At 41.9% G+C, this 18,388-nt stretch overlaps 1 protein-coding gene across 1 annotated transcript in view; it reads right to left on the bottom strand.

The window, feature by feature from the left end:
- LOC116850211 (glutamate receptor 1) overlaps positions 1 to 18,388 on the bottom strand; it is a 432,489-nt gene that overhangs the window by 205,933 nt on the left and 208,168 nt on the right. The window contains exon 2 of the mRNA XM_032828214.1: positions 4,387 to 4,539. Within this exon, the coding sequence (XP_032684105.1) occupies positions 4,387 to 4,539 (153 nt within the window). The remainder of the gene's footprint in view (positions 1 to 4,386; positions 4,540 to 18,388) is intronic.

Genomic DNA, 18,388 nt, shown 5'->3' with positions numbered 1-18,388 from the left:
CTCTCTCTCTCTCTCTCTCTCTCTCTCTCTCTCTCTCTCTCTCTCTCTCTCTCTCTCTCTCTCTTACTCTCTCCCCTGCCAGTTCCCCCCATCCCCCGCGGGCCAAAGGATCTTGCAGGATATTATACGATATGCACCGAAAGTTGATAGATGGCTATTACGTTCCGCTAAGACGAGCGTACCACGCCGCGAAAATTCTCCCTCAGGATTCCCGCTTGCTACTATGTGATTTCTCAACGGAAAAAACTCCCCGCTTGCGTTTCGTCGTCGTCGGTCCTTGCGTCCGCAATAATTTTCGGTACCCTCGATAGTCGCGACCCTCCCGAAATCCGTCTGGCCCGAATTTCGCGTGCTAACGTCGCGGGGAACGTTATTGAAAATATTAAGGGGGTTTGGGGGAGGCAGCAGATTTATTTAACGATATTCTCCGCCTTCGTATTTTAGATTTCTTCCATGATTTCACTACGGTTCTTTGATATTCCCGCTATTCGTCGCGTATAATAAGAAATTAATGTTCTTGCTCTCTTTTTCTTTCTTTCTCTCTCTCTCTCTCTCTCTCTCTCTCTCTCTCTCTCTCTCTCTCTTTCATACAGAAAGCAATTTTATATGTCGAAGGGGAATATTCTCTCTCTGTCTCTCTCGCCGATTGGTTTTACCTACTCCACCAGATGCTTCGCTGTTTTATATCCGGCTTCACGCGCAATGCTCGGCGAATATGAATGAAATATATTGAAATGAAAATACACGCGGTTGTACACGGCAAGGGAAGTTGGTGTACTTTATGATTTTCCCTGTCCGTCATTTTCTAGGCAAGCTGTAGGAAACGCTTCGCGTCCTGCCTGCTTAAAGTTGGATGAGCGTCAGGCGAAAGGGAGAAATGGGAAGAGGTCTTTTAGGATAATATCATATGGCGAATTGTTTTCCTTTCATCGTGAAAGAGCGCTCTTCCGTTTCTCCTCCATTTCGCGATGATATTTGCTATTCAACGTGCTCGTTTCGCACGTGATGGATAATTAATAACCATTGATCCATCTGGCGAAATACGATATTTATGAGATGTAAATACCTTTGATCGTGTTCGTGCGTGGCATATATCGGAACTGCAGCAATACGTCGCTCTTAAATTTCCGCAATCGTATTGTCGATGTTATTTCGTAACTTTTGTAGATATTAATACGTGATTCCAAGCGCGATCAACTTTCATCATTTCCGAATATCGTCATCATATGCCACTTGAATCCGCATGTATACGCTAGGTATTCTATAGAGTTTTTCCGTAGTACTGCCTAATACTTGAATTGATTCTTGAAGTTAATTTAAGAAGAAAAGTTCATATCAATATATGTTGATACGAAAACGTTTCAGAGATACAAAGTATTAAAATTTTACAAAATTTTTGCTTCTTTGAAAGCATGTGTTAAAGGAATACTGAAGTCAATGACAAACTCAAAAAATATTGATAACGTAGAGATGATCATCAAAAAAGTCTCTCTAACCTCTTTTCGTATTTCTTGTATGTACATATAGATCTTACATGAATATGTGTTGCTTTGTTTTATTATATTTAACAGCAAATCTGTATAGATAGAAATCTTTTCAATTCATATAGAAATCTTTTCTCCTTAATATAAATTTTTTTATATAAAATAACTTCAAGAATCAACTCCTAAAATATCAGATTGTACTTGAGAAGCATCCAGTATATCATATAAATAAATACTAACGGAAACCTCCTTGCTCTTCGTCACGCTTGGCAGCGGCGAAGCACCGCCAACCCGTCATCTTGGCGGACCGAAACATTAGGCGGGACGCGACCCGGCAATAGATTTGGCGGGCAGAGAGCAGTCTCGCTGCGGGATTATAACAGGGTCTTAATCCGGGTGAACCGACCAACGTTAATACAATTAACGGAGCTTTGCTAAGTACCGTAACGCGGCCTCTCTGCCCCTTGGACTTGGCCCAAATATTCACGTTGCCACGACGAATCCACGATGAACCAAGTTACCGGCGAATTCTATTCACGAATTCTTGGGTTAATAGAATCGCACCATGACGTCGCGCATTATCGCCGTGGATGCGCTCGGCAGAATCGCCGCGAACTAATGCCCATGTTGTACCGCGATTATTATCGCAAATCGAAAGATCGCGTTTACTCGCGTTCGTATATCTCGCAGTGCACATCCGCTGGAGTATCCTGCGTGCTCCAGCGCTGTACTCTCACGGAATTATTTGCCATATAATAAAGATAGGGCGACTATGAATCGCTCGATATATACCGCAATTCATTATCGGAGATTAAACGCGCTTCGCGCAAACCGGACAAATTTGCGTGGGTAACCTTACAATCGTAAAATCTCTTTGTAGTGCGCGACGCAATAACTACGAATTCGTCGATGATAGGAGAGACACCGATATCTTTGGCACCCGAGTGCCCTTTGTCCCTCTACTCGCTGCAGAACGGTCGACTTCAAAGCCGGAGACCGGTGTAGCTCGATTGGACCGACGCCCCTTGGTTAGAAGCCGTCAAACGGTCGGGGCCAAGCCGTTCGATCAGCTCTTTCGAATTTCGGATATACGCGACAAGCGACAAAGTGAGAAACTACGTCGATGAATTCTGAAGGGAAAGGCATTTTCAAGTGAACGCAGTGTCGTCCATTTTAAGCGAGGATGTAGGCTTGCCAGATTTGTGAGTTGACAAGGAAGGACAGCCAAAAGTTTTGACGAGCGAAAAAAAATTGTCAGATATATCCATAGTGGTCAATATATACCTTTGTGAACGTCAGTTTCAATATTTCTTTACTTCGATGCTTCGCTGAATGGCGGTTTTGGAATCTATATATGTATTTCTTGTTCCATTAGTTCTCGTTCCATTAGTTTAAGAATAATATAAAATAAAAAATAGGGTGGGATTGAATCCATTGTGTTAAATTAGTATCAATGTTAAGATTAACAAACATCCTATATATAGTCAAATGTAGACGAGAAATAGTAATATCTCGCGATCATATTTGTTCTCATTGTCATTATTTTTCAATCGTTGTAAAAGGGATAATCATCAAATTTATAAATGATACGATGAACAGGCAGACAGAATGAAGTGTCCGTTAATGTTAAGAAAAATGCACGCTATATCTTCATTACAAACGTGATAACTGTTATCGTGAAAATTCACGCCCGCTACGCTCCGACGTAAATCAGGATAAGTGACATGTAATGGCTCTTCGGATAATTCCGGAACTTCTCACACCATTGAGTGCTGGATGGCACCATTGAGAGAGCGGGCGAATGTCGAATCACGTAGTAACATAACAATGAAACAATTCCGCCAACTTAATCGCACGATTGAACGGAGTTTAATCACAAAATCGCGATCGGTCGACGAAATCTGGCTAAATCAACTTTCGATCGTCGTTTTCGAAAAGGAGTCACGAGAAATGACCTCGCTTTGACTCCTCGAGAGCCAAAGCTCTCCATGCGGACACGCCGCAAAAAACCGCCACCAAAGTCGCCTGCTTCCGTCTTGTGTTCGAGATGACTTCCACGAAATCGCATCGATGCTAATCGGAGGACTTTTGTCCACTAGGCCACGCTTTCTACGTAGCAAGCAATTGCGAGAGAGCGGATGAGAGAGAGAGAGAGAGAGAGAGAGAGAGAGAGAGAGAGAGAGAGAGATTCCAGGTCTTTCTGTGTTGGGCGCACGTGCCTCACAGCATTGGGAAAATGGAAACGTTTCGCCTCCGAGAGGTGGCGAGATTAGTATCTGCGGCGCTATAGTAGCGAAATGTTACTTATTTCATACCCGACACGGACCGTTGCGGCGTATTCAATGGTGCGGAGATGTTGCGCTTCCGGCACGTACGCGCCTCAGCATTGTTGATAAGTCACCGCGCCTGACACCGGTACAGATATCGCGAACAAAACGCGAAATCGATTTCCACCCCTCGTGAGACAGAAACGAAATTCCCGCGCTCCTCGTGGACGCCTCCTCGCAGACATTTTAAATGTAGTCGTGAAAAATTGCCGGGACAATCCGAAGGAATATTCGCGATGGAATTCGGCTCACTCGATTTCGAATCGAATTGGGTATACGAGAACAAAGCGACGATCGGCGACGTTTGAAGATGTCTATGAAATATTTAACGGTCTCTCTCTCTCGCGCACATACACACACACACACACACTCTCTCTCTCTCTCTCTCTCTCTCTCTCTTTCTCTCTGTGTATGTGCGTATGTGAATGTCTATGATTTAGTTTTCTTCGCCCCGGGTACGCGCCGTCGACGTGCGGATATCTGCAATTCGCGAGAAAGAATGTTGCACGCGGCGCGATACGTGAGTTGAATAACGGTTTTCGTGAGGAGAGAGAAGTAGGAGGGCTCATACTTACTGAGGCGGGAGAGCTTGTAGGCATCCGCGGTATTAATTACATCCACGAAAGCTTGCAGCTCAAACTTGCGAGTTGTAGTGTTCTGGTTGTGGTTGAACATCGCGAACTTGAAGGCAGACTGTACCTCGTCGGTACCTTGCTCAAAAATGGCACCTGAAAGCAGAAGATAACGAAACTAATTAAGCGCTTTCGCGTGTAACACAACGTCCATTCTGTGTGCCGTATCTGTATACGTAACGACGAATCAACAAATCGGATTCATTGCGAACGTATTCTATTAAATAAAATATTCCGCACTGAAGTGAATAAATATCTCAATTGCTGACTAGATGTAACTTTCGTAAAAAACTAATAACAAAAATAATAAATTTATAATATTCGTATTAGACAAAACATATTAGATAACATTGATTTTATTAGAAAGCTTGTACATTTAGAATTTTAATGTTTTGTATTATATTTTGCTATTTATAAGATTTCAATTTATTTAATTTTTTGTCCTGATATTTTATTTTAATTTTATTTCTTATTTCACTCAGTTTTAATTAAAATTATTTTAAATTTAAATTTTATTTTACTTATATTTTTATTAATTACGTTTATTAATTATAATAATTAATTTTGAACGTTTAATTTTTTATTACAAAATTATTGTAATTATTTGAAAGTTTATTTATATTATATTATATTAGATAGGTCGTCAAGTCTCCATTATTTCTATAATAAGTTACTACTACTACTAATAAGTTAATACTACAATTTCATTTGTATTATATTAATTGTACTGCAAAGATGTTAATAGAATTATAATTCCTCTGTAATTTCTTTTTTTTTCTCTGTAATTCTTTAATTTAAAAAAGGATTAAATCTCGACAATTTTTCCACAAGTTATGAGCAAAAGAAGATAAATTGGGTAAAATTTATATATATTTAATATTTATATATATTTAAAGTTCACGTAACATTTTAGTGTTTAGATATTTAAGATTAATTCGCGAAAGTTGTTGCAACAAATAATATTCAGAACAAACATACATTTCTTATATGAGTATCGAACTGTATGTAGTTGAATATCGAACCATATCAACTGATTTATGAAGAACGGCTGTAATTGTTATAAATTGAAACATTTACCTTGGTAGCAAAAAGAAAAGCGAATCTCAGGTCCCATCGGGGAGGAACGAGAGATTGTATATTGTCAGCAGCAGAAATTATTTGAAAGGTGCCGCATATTCGCAAACTTGCTAAACGTCGCGGGGCAAAACACGATTATCTCTCGCCTGTCGTGAAATCGAATGTGATAATCCAACGCGACATCCTGTATCGGATGTCTGATGTGTGGCGCTCCGCTTACTACTGGCTCACACACGACGCAGTGGTACGGGTCGGCGTCTGCTCAGGCGGCGTCTGCACACGAGGCCCGCGCAATTACACCGATCCATTCGGCGTTAATAGTCGGTAATACGTACCGTTACTATCGCTTCTCATGTAATTCACCGTAAACCACCGCGATTTCCGATAATCGGGTAGATCCACTCGAAGGACGGAAATCCTTCAACGGCGTTTTGTTAAGTTTCGCGCGGACGCGAAGTCGGGATCCTTTTCCGAGAGAGATATCGCGATATATCCTGGCGATCGCGCGCTGAAAGCATCGACGTCGCCGTAGCTGCAGAAATAATACGGCAACACGCATTTATCAAGCTATTTATTTCACGTCAAATGTATTGCATATTCCAGATGTTGCTGTCGATGAGGTGATCGATGATGCGCTAACGCACGCGGGCGCGCGCGCGCGCGCCAGCGCATCGTATAATCGAGTAACTGTCAGCGCTGAATACTGCACTTTGTGTCTTCGTTATTCCCAGCGTCCGACGTTACCATTAATATCAGGCTGGTAAGCCAGCCGCGTCGACCGCGCACGGAGATTTTCGTTATAAAATGTACACTTCTCTTCGGAGTTAGTCGCAGAGTGAAGGCCGTGGGCGGAAAGAGGACGGGAAGGGACGGGCGGCGAGGAGGCATGAGCAATCGTGCGAATTGACAAACTTGTATCGAAATAATTTTCGTTACGACTTTCCAAGTTGTAACGCCCGAACGTCGGGCCGTGCCCGGGAACTGTTTTTCCCCGCCTGCGCAATGAGAGAACTTTTCACGCGGCGAATAAGATACGCTTCGAAGTGTTACACGGATATTATAGCGTCCCCTTTTCTCGTTTCATTTCTTCCCTCTTCCACCCATTTAGTCAACCGTCCTCCTGCCAGTCTGCTTGCTTGCTTACTTGCTTTGCCTGCCTGTCTGCCTGTCTGCTTGCTTGCCTGCTTCCACGTCACACGTGGATTTTTCTTTGCTTTCATGAGAGCATCTAATTTCGTAGTTTCGCGCCGCGCCTCGTGAAATATCGGTGGGAAGTTTGAAACAAAGTAGTATTACGATCCGCCCGGAATCCCGGCCGACAGTAAACTGGAAGTGGACAGGATATCGCGGCACAACGACACGCGCGCGCGCGACGTGATTTCATACTTTAGCGGCGTGCACGGAGATATTGCATCGTACGTAATCCATACAGTTATTAACTCTTCGGCATTGTACGCGACGGACAATGCGCCGCACAAAGAATAATTCCCCTCGTGAAAATTACACTGTCGTGTTATCGTCCCCACGTCCGAACGATAAACACATTTCCATTCTTCGTCCCGCTTATACACAATCACAGAAGTGCTCCGTAGAGGAATTCGATATAGGTGAGCACGATATTAACATTATATAATGCAAAGGAAGCATCGGCTTATCTTGTTTGTTTATTCTTTATCCGCGCTCGAAGAGCGCGACGGTACGATAAAAGAAGGGAGAAAGAGAGAGGCAAAAACAGAGGAGAGAGAGAGAGAGAGAGAGATTGTTCATCAAAGTGATTGTGTCTCAGCGATTTTATGATATTACCGTATATTTTTTATTTAACTGTACTTTCATTTCGATATAAACTGGATTTACAGTGCAGCAGTGTTCCAATTAAAACTGTTGCTATTAAATATTGGATATTGATCTCGTCAACGATCCGCCGCTTCATATGTCTCGTCGGATGATTCCGTCGCGAGCGCGTTTTAAACGTTCGCGCACGCCTGTCAAGACACGAGGCGTACCGTCGTTTTACGAGGCGCATAATTTTATTATCTCGTCGAGCGTACAGAGACGGACAAGAGATAGCGCGAGCGGCAATCTCGGCCATTATGCTCGCTGCACACACGGGGATACGGGGTGGAAAGAACTTCATTGTAATTCGTACGATACGGAGCGATTATGCACGTCACAATAGAACCGCTAATTTCTCGTAATTGATATCCCGGAAAACGTACTCCCGGTTATAATCTGCCTGTAGACTTAATTCGTTCAAGCAGAATTTTTGTCCTTTGAAAATTCAACGAGATGTTTAGATCTCGCCACGTGTGTAGCGCGATGCAGCGCGGACGATGGTGAAAGTGGATTACTATTACGAGGATTGTGCGTCATCAATGCGTACGCTCGATAATTAGAGATAGGGAGAAAGAAAGAGAAAGAGCGATTTATTGCAATTTGAATCCTTTAAACGTATAAAGAGGAATACAGTTGTTAATAATTCTAAGTAGAAAAATTTCCAAGAAAACTGGTCACTAGCCAGAAACTGGTTTATTTTTACTCGTTAAGATATATTAAGTAGTAACTGTACAGGACAGAAAAATACTGGCCAGTATTTTTGACCAGTATTTCTCAAGTTACTCGTCACAAACTAGACAGTACAAAATGGTAATTAAAGATAAAGCTGCAACCATCTCAATAATGAGTAAGTTTGAAAAGATTCGATCTTCTGAAACACGAGTTACTTTTATATTGAATAATAAAATATAATATTTAACAATGTAAAGAACGAAATTCATCGAACTATGAAAGCTATTTAACAGAATTTTCACACAAAAAAGATTAGGTTAGAAACTAATAAAAAACTCGTTAGAAACTGGTAAAAAACTAACATGATTTACTATCCAAAATTACTGACGAAGCAAACGTCGTCAAAACTGGGAAAAAACTAACCAGTAATCAGAATTCCTAGCTAGTTACTAGCTAGAAAGTTGGCACTTTTCTAGTTGGGATATATATTGTCTCAAGTAAGGTAGCCATTGCAGCCATCACAACGCGTCATCTTTTCCTTGCAATAAGGTTAATAATAATAATAATGGTAATAATATATATAGAAAAAACAATTTTGTTAGCGTAATTGAATCTTCTGTTACGATCCTGGTAAGAGCAGATGAGAAATTCGGTTGTAAGAACAGTAAGATTCAGGTAAAACGTTTCCACTCAGTCAATTGTTTCCTATTATTGCGACTAAATTTTAAACGAATGCCAAAGTGGATGACAAACTCTAAAAATGTCGATAACGTAAACGCGATCGTCAAAATTTCACGTCAAATAAGCATTAATATGAAAGATCATGCTACCTTTTTCTTATTTTCTATAGATTTTATCTTTTGTATATCGTATGTAAATATACGTTACTCTGTTTTATACTATATTTAACGGAAAACAATTACGCATGTATAGAAATATATCTAAAAACTTTTTGTATATTTTTAAGTTTGTAAATTCACTTATAAACGCACAAAAATGCTCTTTAAATGTTCCTGAACAAATCAAACGTACGTTTAGAATGTTCGAACTGTAAGACTTTTCTATCAGACAAATATTTACGCTGATAGTTCGAAATGTGAATTTTGAAATTATTTTTCGTTTTCACCACATATTGAGCAATGCTCTAATTCATTTTTACTTTCTTTATGTAAAAGCATTTGTAATTTTGTGCAACAGATTCTATGCAATGTGATTTTGCAGGAAAAGAGGTCAGCATTCCATCAGTAAAATATTGAAGTATCATGTTCCCTTAATATACAGTTGAATGTTCAGACACATGTTTTCCATTGCGGTAACAAAGATAACATTTTTCGTCGTCGAACTTTCACCTGGTCTCTATTCAGTTGCACAAGCGGGAATTTTTTTTAATATACTTTCAAACACACAGCAATGAAAGATAATAATGATAGACAATTTTACGTTTCAATTTATTCTATCTAATTCAAAAGCAAATAATTGGGCCGTGTTGTAAGCGATTAATGTCTTTGATGCAATTTCGTAGGACGAGACGGGAAATTAGTTTGAAAGGCGCCCATCGCGATACGGCTCGCGTGATGTCTACGTCGGGCTAATAACATTCGATTAAAATACTTGAAAAGGACGGTTGTCGGTATTTGGTTCGTGCTCTATTTAATATGTTTTGCTCATTTCTCTTCCCTTCGTCTCTCTCTCTCTCTCTCTCTCTCTCTCTCTCTTTTTCTCTCTCTCTGTCCTTTTTTCCCCGCTCGCTCTCCGCAAACACGTTCTCGCCGGCCGCGCCAATATTTGCTGAATATCTTCGTCGATATTAAAATTGTTTCGCGAGCGGGCCACTGCCGTATCGCCCGGGTGAGACGAAAATCGGCGTCAGCGAAAATACAACCGTGTAACCGGATTGTAATTACAATAAAATCCGCAACGCCGCATTTCCGGGACCGTCGCATTAAGCTAATATTAATTAACCCCGCTCTTCATTTACCATGTCACAGAGGCGGCGGAAATTCGTGCGCTGCAAAAATTTCGCCGACCACCACGTAATCGCGGTGGCGCGAAAAAGAGGTAACGTTACGGCCGCCAGATTTACACGCGAATTTAGGCCACGCGCACGCGACCTTATCGCGCGAGCCCCGGACAGGTAACTAAAATATATAAGACGCCGTTGGCAAATTAATAAAAAGAATAATGTCGCTCTCGCGGCTAACCCGCTGGTTAAATATGCACGCTGCGTTGTTGCGCGACCGGCGGGCGAAGGCGGAAGTTTGACGAGTTTTAGCGATAAACCTATATCACTACGCGATATATAGGTATTTATGATGCACATCCTGGGAAACTCGCGCGCGCACGAATATATTGGCTCTCCCTTAAATACGACGTCGTACAAAACTTGGACGGTAAATCACCGCGTAGAGAGAGAGAGAGAGAGAGAATGCTTATTATAGTCGGGCGTATTCTTATTACCGGCCGACGAGAGCTAGCGGATTAATTTAGATCGCAACCGTATAATTAAACGATGAATATTGCCGTGCGCGGTGAAAACCGGAACACAGACTGCTCGACTCTATTTCCCCGGATCGGCGATCGCTTCGTGTGCAAAATATGGACCTATTAGCTCGCACGCGCGCGCCTGCCGTGGTAAGCAGAAAATTGTGAGTATTAAGCAAAATTCATCAACCATCGATTATTCTCTTTACAGATCAAGAATAATCAATTATGCTTAGTCAGTTTACTTAAGCCGCGGCATTCATAGTCTTATATTTAAGATTATCTTAAATTCATCTTTACACACTCCATAACCAGTGATATGATCCGTACAGCAACCGAAGATGAACTTAACCCTTCCAGCTCCAGTGTAGATAATTACGTACATTCACTTTGGGTCCTCTCCCCAAATTATTTATATTGACAAAGTGATAATACCGTCGATATAATATTATCGATCCGTTCTAGATAGAGTTACATCAAACTCTTCGTCCCAATCTATGAAACAGCGTATTTCCCGCTGAACAAACCAATATGACGACCGTGTGCAGAACAGAATTGTTGACACTCGATATTGTGTAAAGTTCTGCACAAGGAAAAGTGAGCTTTCCTTTCTCAATTTTTTATCTATATCATTTAAAATTAGAAGGTTGATATTTTTGTGTTTGTTTATTATAAGTTATAAGATTTGTTAAATATTGCAGCTGGGATACACACGTACAAATATGAATGTACCTAATTATGTATATTCAGAAAATCGTAATTCTGATGATTATTTTATCTGACTAAAAGATTTTTTATCAGGAGAACTTTTTAAGAATATTTTATAAAGAAAAAAATTTTATTCCATCCGAATCTATGGTCGGGCCTTAAAGAGTTAAGACTTAGAAGTTCTGACCGTAATTATATGGAATGCGCGTTACTGTAGAAGGGATGAAGTCAGTATTAGTAAGAGTTGACAATAGAGAGTAAAATGGTTTCCTTGTCTAATTGTCTAATTGATGGGAAGAACGAAGGAGGAAAGAAGCGATCACATAATCAATACGTTCTCGCTTTCTTTCACTGTTCCATTCTTTCTCTTTCATTTCCTCTACATCACCTCTTTCCATAGTACTGTGTGACAGAGGAAGCATTCAATTTAGCATATCTCTTTCCTTTAATCTTATTATCAGTCTCGTAAAAGTACGCGGTCCATTTTATAAGTCTATGGATTCTCTCTCTCTCTCCCTCCCTCCCCTCCCCCCTCTCTCTCTCTTTCTTTTTCTGAATATAAATATCGTCCTTACTGCTTACGTTTCTCTATGCGCTCTCGGCTCTATGCAATCGAAAAGGCTTCGTTCAACTGTCGCAAAAGCTGTGGCACGCGCGCACGCGGAAGTCGCGTCTGTCCGCGCAACGATATAGACTCCGCCATGCACATAATACACGGACAGATACTTCCGTTTATCTCCGTCGACGAATCGCGCGCAGGATGAGATAATAAAAGGCAGAAGTTTCGTGGCTCTCCCTTGGGGTGTCTCTCTCTCTCTCTCTCTCTCTCTTTGTGTGTGTGTGTGTGTGTGTGTGTGCTTGTGTGAGAGAGAGAATGTGTGTGTTTGTGTGCATGTGTGTGTGTGTGTCTATCTATTTACCTATCTCTCTCTCTCTCTCTCAGGCACGTCACATACACACGCACGCACGTAGACGCACTGTGTGACGTATCATCGTGCACCTGATACGTCAGTGCCGTTAAACACCGGTCCAGGTACCTGTGTTTATCTCCGCGCGCGTTGACAGGTGGGGCGCCGCCGCGCGTCTATTGATTGGTGCCCAGTATCCCCACCAGTGTCTCACCCACACATCGATTCCCCCTCTCCGTTACTCGTGCAGCATCCCGGCTGCACCTCTCGCCCTTCGACGTCATCCCTCTCTTCTTCACCTTCTCTTTCTCCTCTCTCTCTTTCTCTGTCTCTATCTCTATCTCTTTTTCAGCCTGCTTCTCTCCTTCACCGTCGTCCTCTCTGCTTCCTCTCTTCTCGTCGCTCGTCTCTTCTTCCACCTCGTCCTCTCTTCGTTTCTCCTTCCCTCCCTCTCTCCTCCTCACCTTTTCACTCTCTCTCCGTCGTTATTTTCGTCCTCTCGGTCTCTCCGCAGCTGTCTGCCTTCCTATCATTTCCCCCCGCCCCTTCCCCGCGTCCCCGCACAGTCCTTCGTTTTTCTTCATGTCGACCAATAATTCGCTCCCTTTTTACCCTTATTTTCTCTTTCGTTTCTCGCCCGCATACTCGAGAACCGCGGAATCTCCACTATTCCCTCGCACGTATATGCTCAGCTCGTTTCCCACTCGTCTTCCGAACTCCGACGCTCACCTTCTCCATCACCTTCTTCTCCTCGTCCCCCTCTCTCTCCATCTCCTTCTCTCTTCGCCCTCGCTTTTCCCATGGCTCCTATCAAAGCCGCGGTCTCCAAGCCGGTCGCGCTCTCTCGCATGCGCGCGCGCTCGAGATTTTTCCCGATGCGCGGCTTTTTCTCCCGCTGTTATTGTCGATTGAGCGATGCGTCGCACTCGCCTGGCAGATTCTTCCTCCTCTTCTCTCCCTTTCTCTCTTTCTCCCTCTCTCTCTCTCTCTCTCTCTCTCTCTCTCTCTCTTTCTCTTTCTCTTCTCGCGGTATTCCCGTGACAGCGACTTCAATACTTTAATAAGTATCGGAAAGTTCGATGAATGCTATTTATACCGGCATTGTTCCGATAAGAACGTGAATATGATATTGAAACGCGGAGTGACAGTAGCCGTGGCAGTCCATTATCCCTTGTGTCTGACTCGTGACGGACCGTGACCACTGAGCCGGTCCGATTCAATTTGCAAGACTTAAGATTCTTTTCCTCGAGCCGGTAAGGCGTGCATTTGCATATCTTGCCGCGGCACGAGAGGGCCAATGTCGTTTTTAATATTCGTCACAAACAAAATTATATTAAGAGATTCTCATTGATATGTACATGTAATTAACCGCGATGGTGATTCGTCGGGGTCGTACAAATTATGATGGATTAGCGACCACGGAAATTCCACCGTGCATATATCCATTTTCATTGTGTGTCGCGCGCGCGTTGCGACCTTTCACCCCGTTGCCACTGCACGCTCGCGGGCTATGAAATTCCTCCCACTACGCAATTAAAACGTTTCGCTGTTGGGAGTTCCGAGAGCTCCGTGATTCCAGTCACGACCAAAATTATATGGAGAAGCTGCAATTGGCGACACACACAAGTGACTATTCGGACGGCCCAAACAATCCGGAACTTGTGTACGACTTGCAACGATCACGATCGTTACACGATTGTATCGTCCGACGGATGCGCCGCGCAAACTTCGACTGACAGTTATAATCGTGAGGACAACCGGAAATTTAGATAACAAGTACGAGGCAGAAGCGCGTGCTCAAAAACGAGGTGAAGAAAATGGTAGTTTCCATTATCCAATGTCTCATGTCGTGATAATCATGAAAGTCTATTTGAATCGCTGCGTTCATTATTCGATACAGAATCGGCACTGATTTTCGATACTGTTACTGTACTGTCATTTGAGCAAATTTTGATCACGTTTTTTTTTTTATTTTTTCTTCTCTATTCGTACAATTTCTCTCGCATTTCTGTTTCGTGACTCTATGTGATCAATATGTCTGCATCACGAACCACTCACCCTGGAGAGACACATCCTTTATAAATCTACTATTAAAGTTGCTGCCAAATTTACGTACGCCTGTCTATTTGAATAGGGTGATGAGGAGACACCGGGCATTGTGCGGTTAAATTCGCGCGAGTTTGCACGCACAGCGCTTCCTACGCGTGCGAAATCAGGAATTATTTTATCAACGTCGAATTGAATATCGACCATCGTCGACGTCGCGGTCGGGGTTTTTCGTTGCCCGTGCGCGTACAGGCGACGACCAATATTCAGTGATGTGCGTTGCATGTCGCCCAACTGAAAATTCGATTGCCGACCATGTCTGACCTTTGACTGAAACCCTCGCCGCCATCACAAACCATTAAAACTTCCTTTAACTTCTCTCACGCGATTAGAGTTCGCAACCTTGTAATTGAATATCGGGAACAATATAAACGGCTGAGTTGCCGACCGAGCTACAACGACGATCGGCCAACATTTCCGGAATCTTTAATCCCGGCAATTTTCTCCCGCGCGCGGTAGAAAGATATTCTACGCAGCGTCCTATTAATCACGAGCCGCTGCAAGAAGCTGAAGTTACCAGCGGGGCTTTCAAATCGATTTAACCATGTACCGATTTCCGATATAAACTCACTGAACATGCTCGTCAATAACTTATAAAATAACTGCGTTACACTCTCTAGATCAGTGTAAAACAATTAAAAAAGCGTCGAATTTGTTTCGTTACTTTTTTCGGCGATATGCTTAAAATACTTGCAATATAACGTTCAGTTAGTTCAATGGCCAGAGCTACACAAAGAGAGGGAGAAAAATAGCGAAGAAAAAGAGAGAAGAGAGAAGAAAATCGTTTACACAATTTTGATTGCTTTTCAAACGATGTGTTCTGTTAATAATCGAATCAAATGCCACGGTAAGTGATCTCCGCGCTGCGAAGTAATTCAGCCGGCATATCCACGCGTTTTGTTCTCGCGAGAGCTTCGATTACTCAAATCCATCGTTATCTACGTTCTCTTATACCATCCTTATCGTGCCGCCACTGTGCTTGTAGCACCATGGATTCTCCTCTATTTATGACACGTTGAATCTCCGTGCCGCGATTTCAGCGCGTTTATCCCTGAATTATATGACAAGGCTAATACAGTATTTTCGCGATTATTCAGTGACCAGCGTGCGGCATCTCTTGTCCTTATCGGCTGTTGTACGGAATAATAGTCTACGTGCGCCACCACGATTGCATCGATTCCCAAAGTGAACGAGAAATTTGCAAAGCAACCAATTTCGAAGCCGCACCGCTGCCGCCGCCACAGGTCGAATCAATAAACTCCTGCTTTTCGTTTCATTTTCGTTCCTCTCGAAGAGATCCTGTCCTCGTCGCGACTCGAACAATGAAACGGAAATGCGACATTCCACAGTACTACAACCAGTTGATAAATACATTTCACGAAATATCATGCGCTGTATAAGCTTTCAGCGGTCATAGGTGCGTGTGTAACGCCCGTTATTTGCGATTTTAAGGGAATGCTCTTACGTACTTTAAGCGGATGCCATGCTTGAAGAATTTACCGACAACGTATTGACTCTTTTCCACAAAGTTTTTTATAGTTATATATATATATATATATATATATATATATATATATATATATGATTAAATTTCCCACTAAAAATATGGTAAAGCAAAGCAGCACAGATCTATATATACAAGAAATATGAAAAGAATAGAAAGTAATCGTGTTAGTAACGATCACCTTTCAATATTATCAACATTTTCCGAATTCGTCACCCACTTTGACATTCTTTAATGGATACTATATTTAAAAAAATCTTTACCAACAAAATACTTTTTCTGCAAAGTTTGTCATATTAGTTGCACAAAAATACTAATACTTTTATACAGTGAAAATACATGCAACAGTGAATTGGAGCTATTATACTCACAAGGAAACCCACACAAGTGTCCACCTCCGATTTTCATGAACTTATAATATGTTGTATTTTAGATCAAAATAACAAATATGTTTTTTATTATATGTGCCCTTTCGCAAGTTTAAAAGGTGAAATACCCTTTTGAAGAAAATCGTTTTTTTCTTTTCATTCGAAGGGAAACTATAATGAAAACTATAAGAGATAGAAAAAAATATTTTGAATAAAAGTTGAATGATTTGAAGAATACAGAAATTATTTGAAAAAATAATTTTTTTATTAATATTTTCCCCACCACTTCTTCTTATTATAATTCTTATTAAAACAATATCTGTAAAGTACTTTGCAAATCATTCAACTTTTATTCAAAATATTTTTTTCTGTCTCTTATAGTTTTCATTATATTCCCTTCGAATGAAAATTTTTTTCAAAGAAGTATTTCACCCCTTAAACTTGCGAAAAGGCACATATAATAAAAACGTATCTGTTATTTTGACCTAAAATACAACATATTACAAGTTTATAGAAATCGGATGTGGATACTTGTGTGGGTCAGAATACAATAAAAACGATGAAAGAATTGAAAATTATATTCTGAGATATATTAGTTGGCGTAAACATTTGCTTAACATGAAAGTTCTGTAGCTTGTAGTACAGTGGATTATAACACGATTTAGATATAATGAAATTAGGAGCTCACTAGATTATCAAAATTGAGACTCATTACTGTGTATTATATGTGTAACAGGCTTGTCCAGTAATTATATATTATTAATTATTACTAGTGTTATTATTATTTAGTGTTCTTCATTATATTATTATTATTACTGTTATTGCGTAAGTACGTCGGTAATGACTCAATTTTGACAGTTCGTTAAGCTCCCAACTCCATTATGTCTAAACCATTTTGCAACTCACTGTACACGCCGAATATATAATATTCGCTCCGCTGGCGAACAAATTCGGACACATTGCTGTACCTTCACAACTAAATTTAGAAGCTTACAAAAATATATGAAAAGTTTGCAGTAAAATCCCAATGTATCTATAGTTAGATTTCCCGCTAAATATATAAAACAAAGTAGCATACATCTATTAAGGTCTACACTACAAGAAGTACAAAAAGAGCAGAGCGTGATTGTATTGATCACCTCGGCGTTATCAACGTTTTTCGAGCTCGTCGCCCACTTTGGCGTGACTCAAACAGAATAATAACGTTCCTTGGCATAACGCATCAGGCGAATTCGCAGCGACGACCAAAGCCATGGCACGCTGTGCTGTCGTAAGGGCAGCCGCGCGCTCCGAACGCCTCGGCTAATCACGAGTCAGCCTCCGCGACAAATCCAATTCGGCGACAATGACCTAACGAGGTAACTCGATTTACATCCATACCAGATCCTTCGAGGAGTCCGAGGACGGGATGAGTGACAACGGACGGCGAGCCACGAGACGTCTCGTCTCGTCTTCCCGCCGAGTGATCCGATATTGTATCCCCTAAGATATTCCGGGGATTTAAATTAAGTTCTTATCCGCAGATATTGAATCCGCTTTATGTTAATACGCCCTCTCGCGCTCCCTCCCCGGCACCGAGCTCATAAAGCTTGCGAAGAGGAGCAGTTGCAGGAGCAGGAGAAGGTGGCAGAATGGGAGAAAGAGAATGAGGGACGGTTGAAAGAGAAGGTTGAATAATTTCCGAAAGCTGCTCGAGAGAGCCGGGCGACCGACACGGAAGTAAGAAGAGCGCCGTCTTGATTCGTTTCTTTCCGCTGCTGGCGGGAAGAAGTTCGAGAATCGATTGCTCGTTGGCGTTCGCGTTCGCGCTATTCCCGCCCGTAGACACGACCTCTCTTCTCTCCTTTCCCTGTTCTCTGTCCCCGACATCGCAGCGCAGCGAGCGAAAACTTTTTCGAGTTCTCGCGATACGAGACGGCAGGTACCGATTGTTTAATACGAAACTTGGCGATATTGACTTTAATTAGTGCGAGTAGGTGGGTGAGTTAATGTAAGTCCGTGCTCTCGGGTCGGTGGAAAAAATGAGGGAAATTAATGGAAATTCCTTGGTAATGCGAATGAGCGTGGAAACGAGCCTAGCGTGGCGCGCAGGGACTGTGAGCTTGGCTGAGTTTTCCCGGAGATTGGTCGTATGTTGTATTAATCGGCTGAGGGGGCTTCGACCAATTTAAAATATTGCCGCTCGTTCGAGCGGTATATCGATCTCAACAGCGCCACATAGACAGAGAGAGAGAGAGAGAGAGAGAGAGAGAGAGAGAGAGAGAGAGAGAGAGAGAGAGAGAGAGAGA

The sequence above is a fragment of the Odontomachus brunneus genome, unplaced genomic scaffold (assembly GCF_010583005.1).
Source record: "Odontomachus brunneus isolate Ranch 3 - 2012 unplaced genomic scaffold, Obru_v1 Obru_scaffold_137, whole genome shotgun sequence".
NCBI lineage: Eukaryota > Metazoa > Arthropoda > Insecta > Hymenoptera > Formicidae > Odontomachus > Odontomachus brunneus.
Note: the sequence above shows the minus strand (reverse complement) of the source record. Positions and strands in the feature narration are given on the sequence as shown.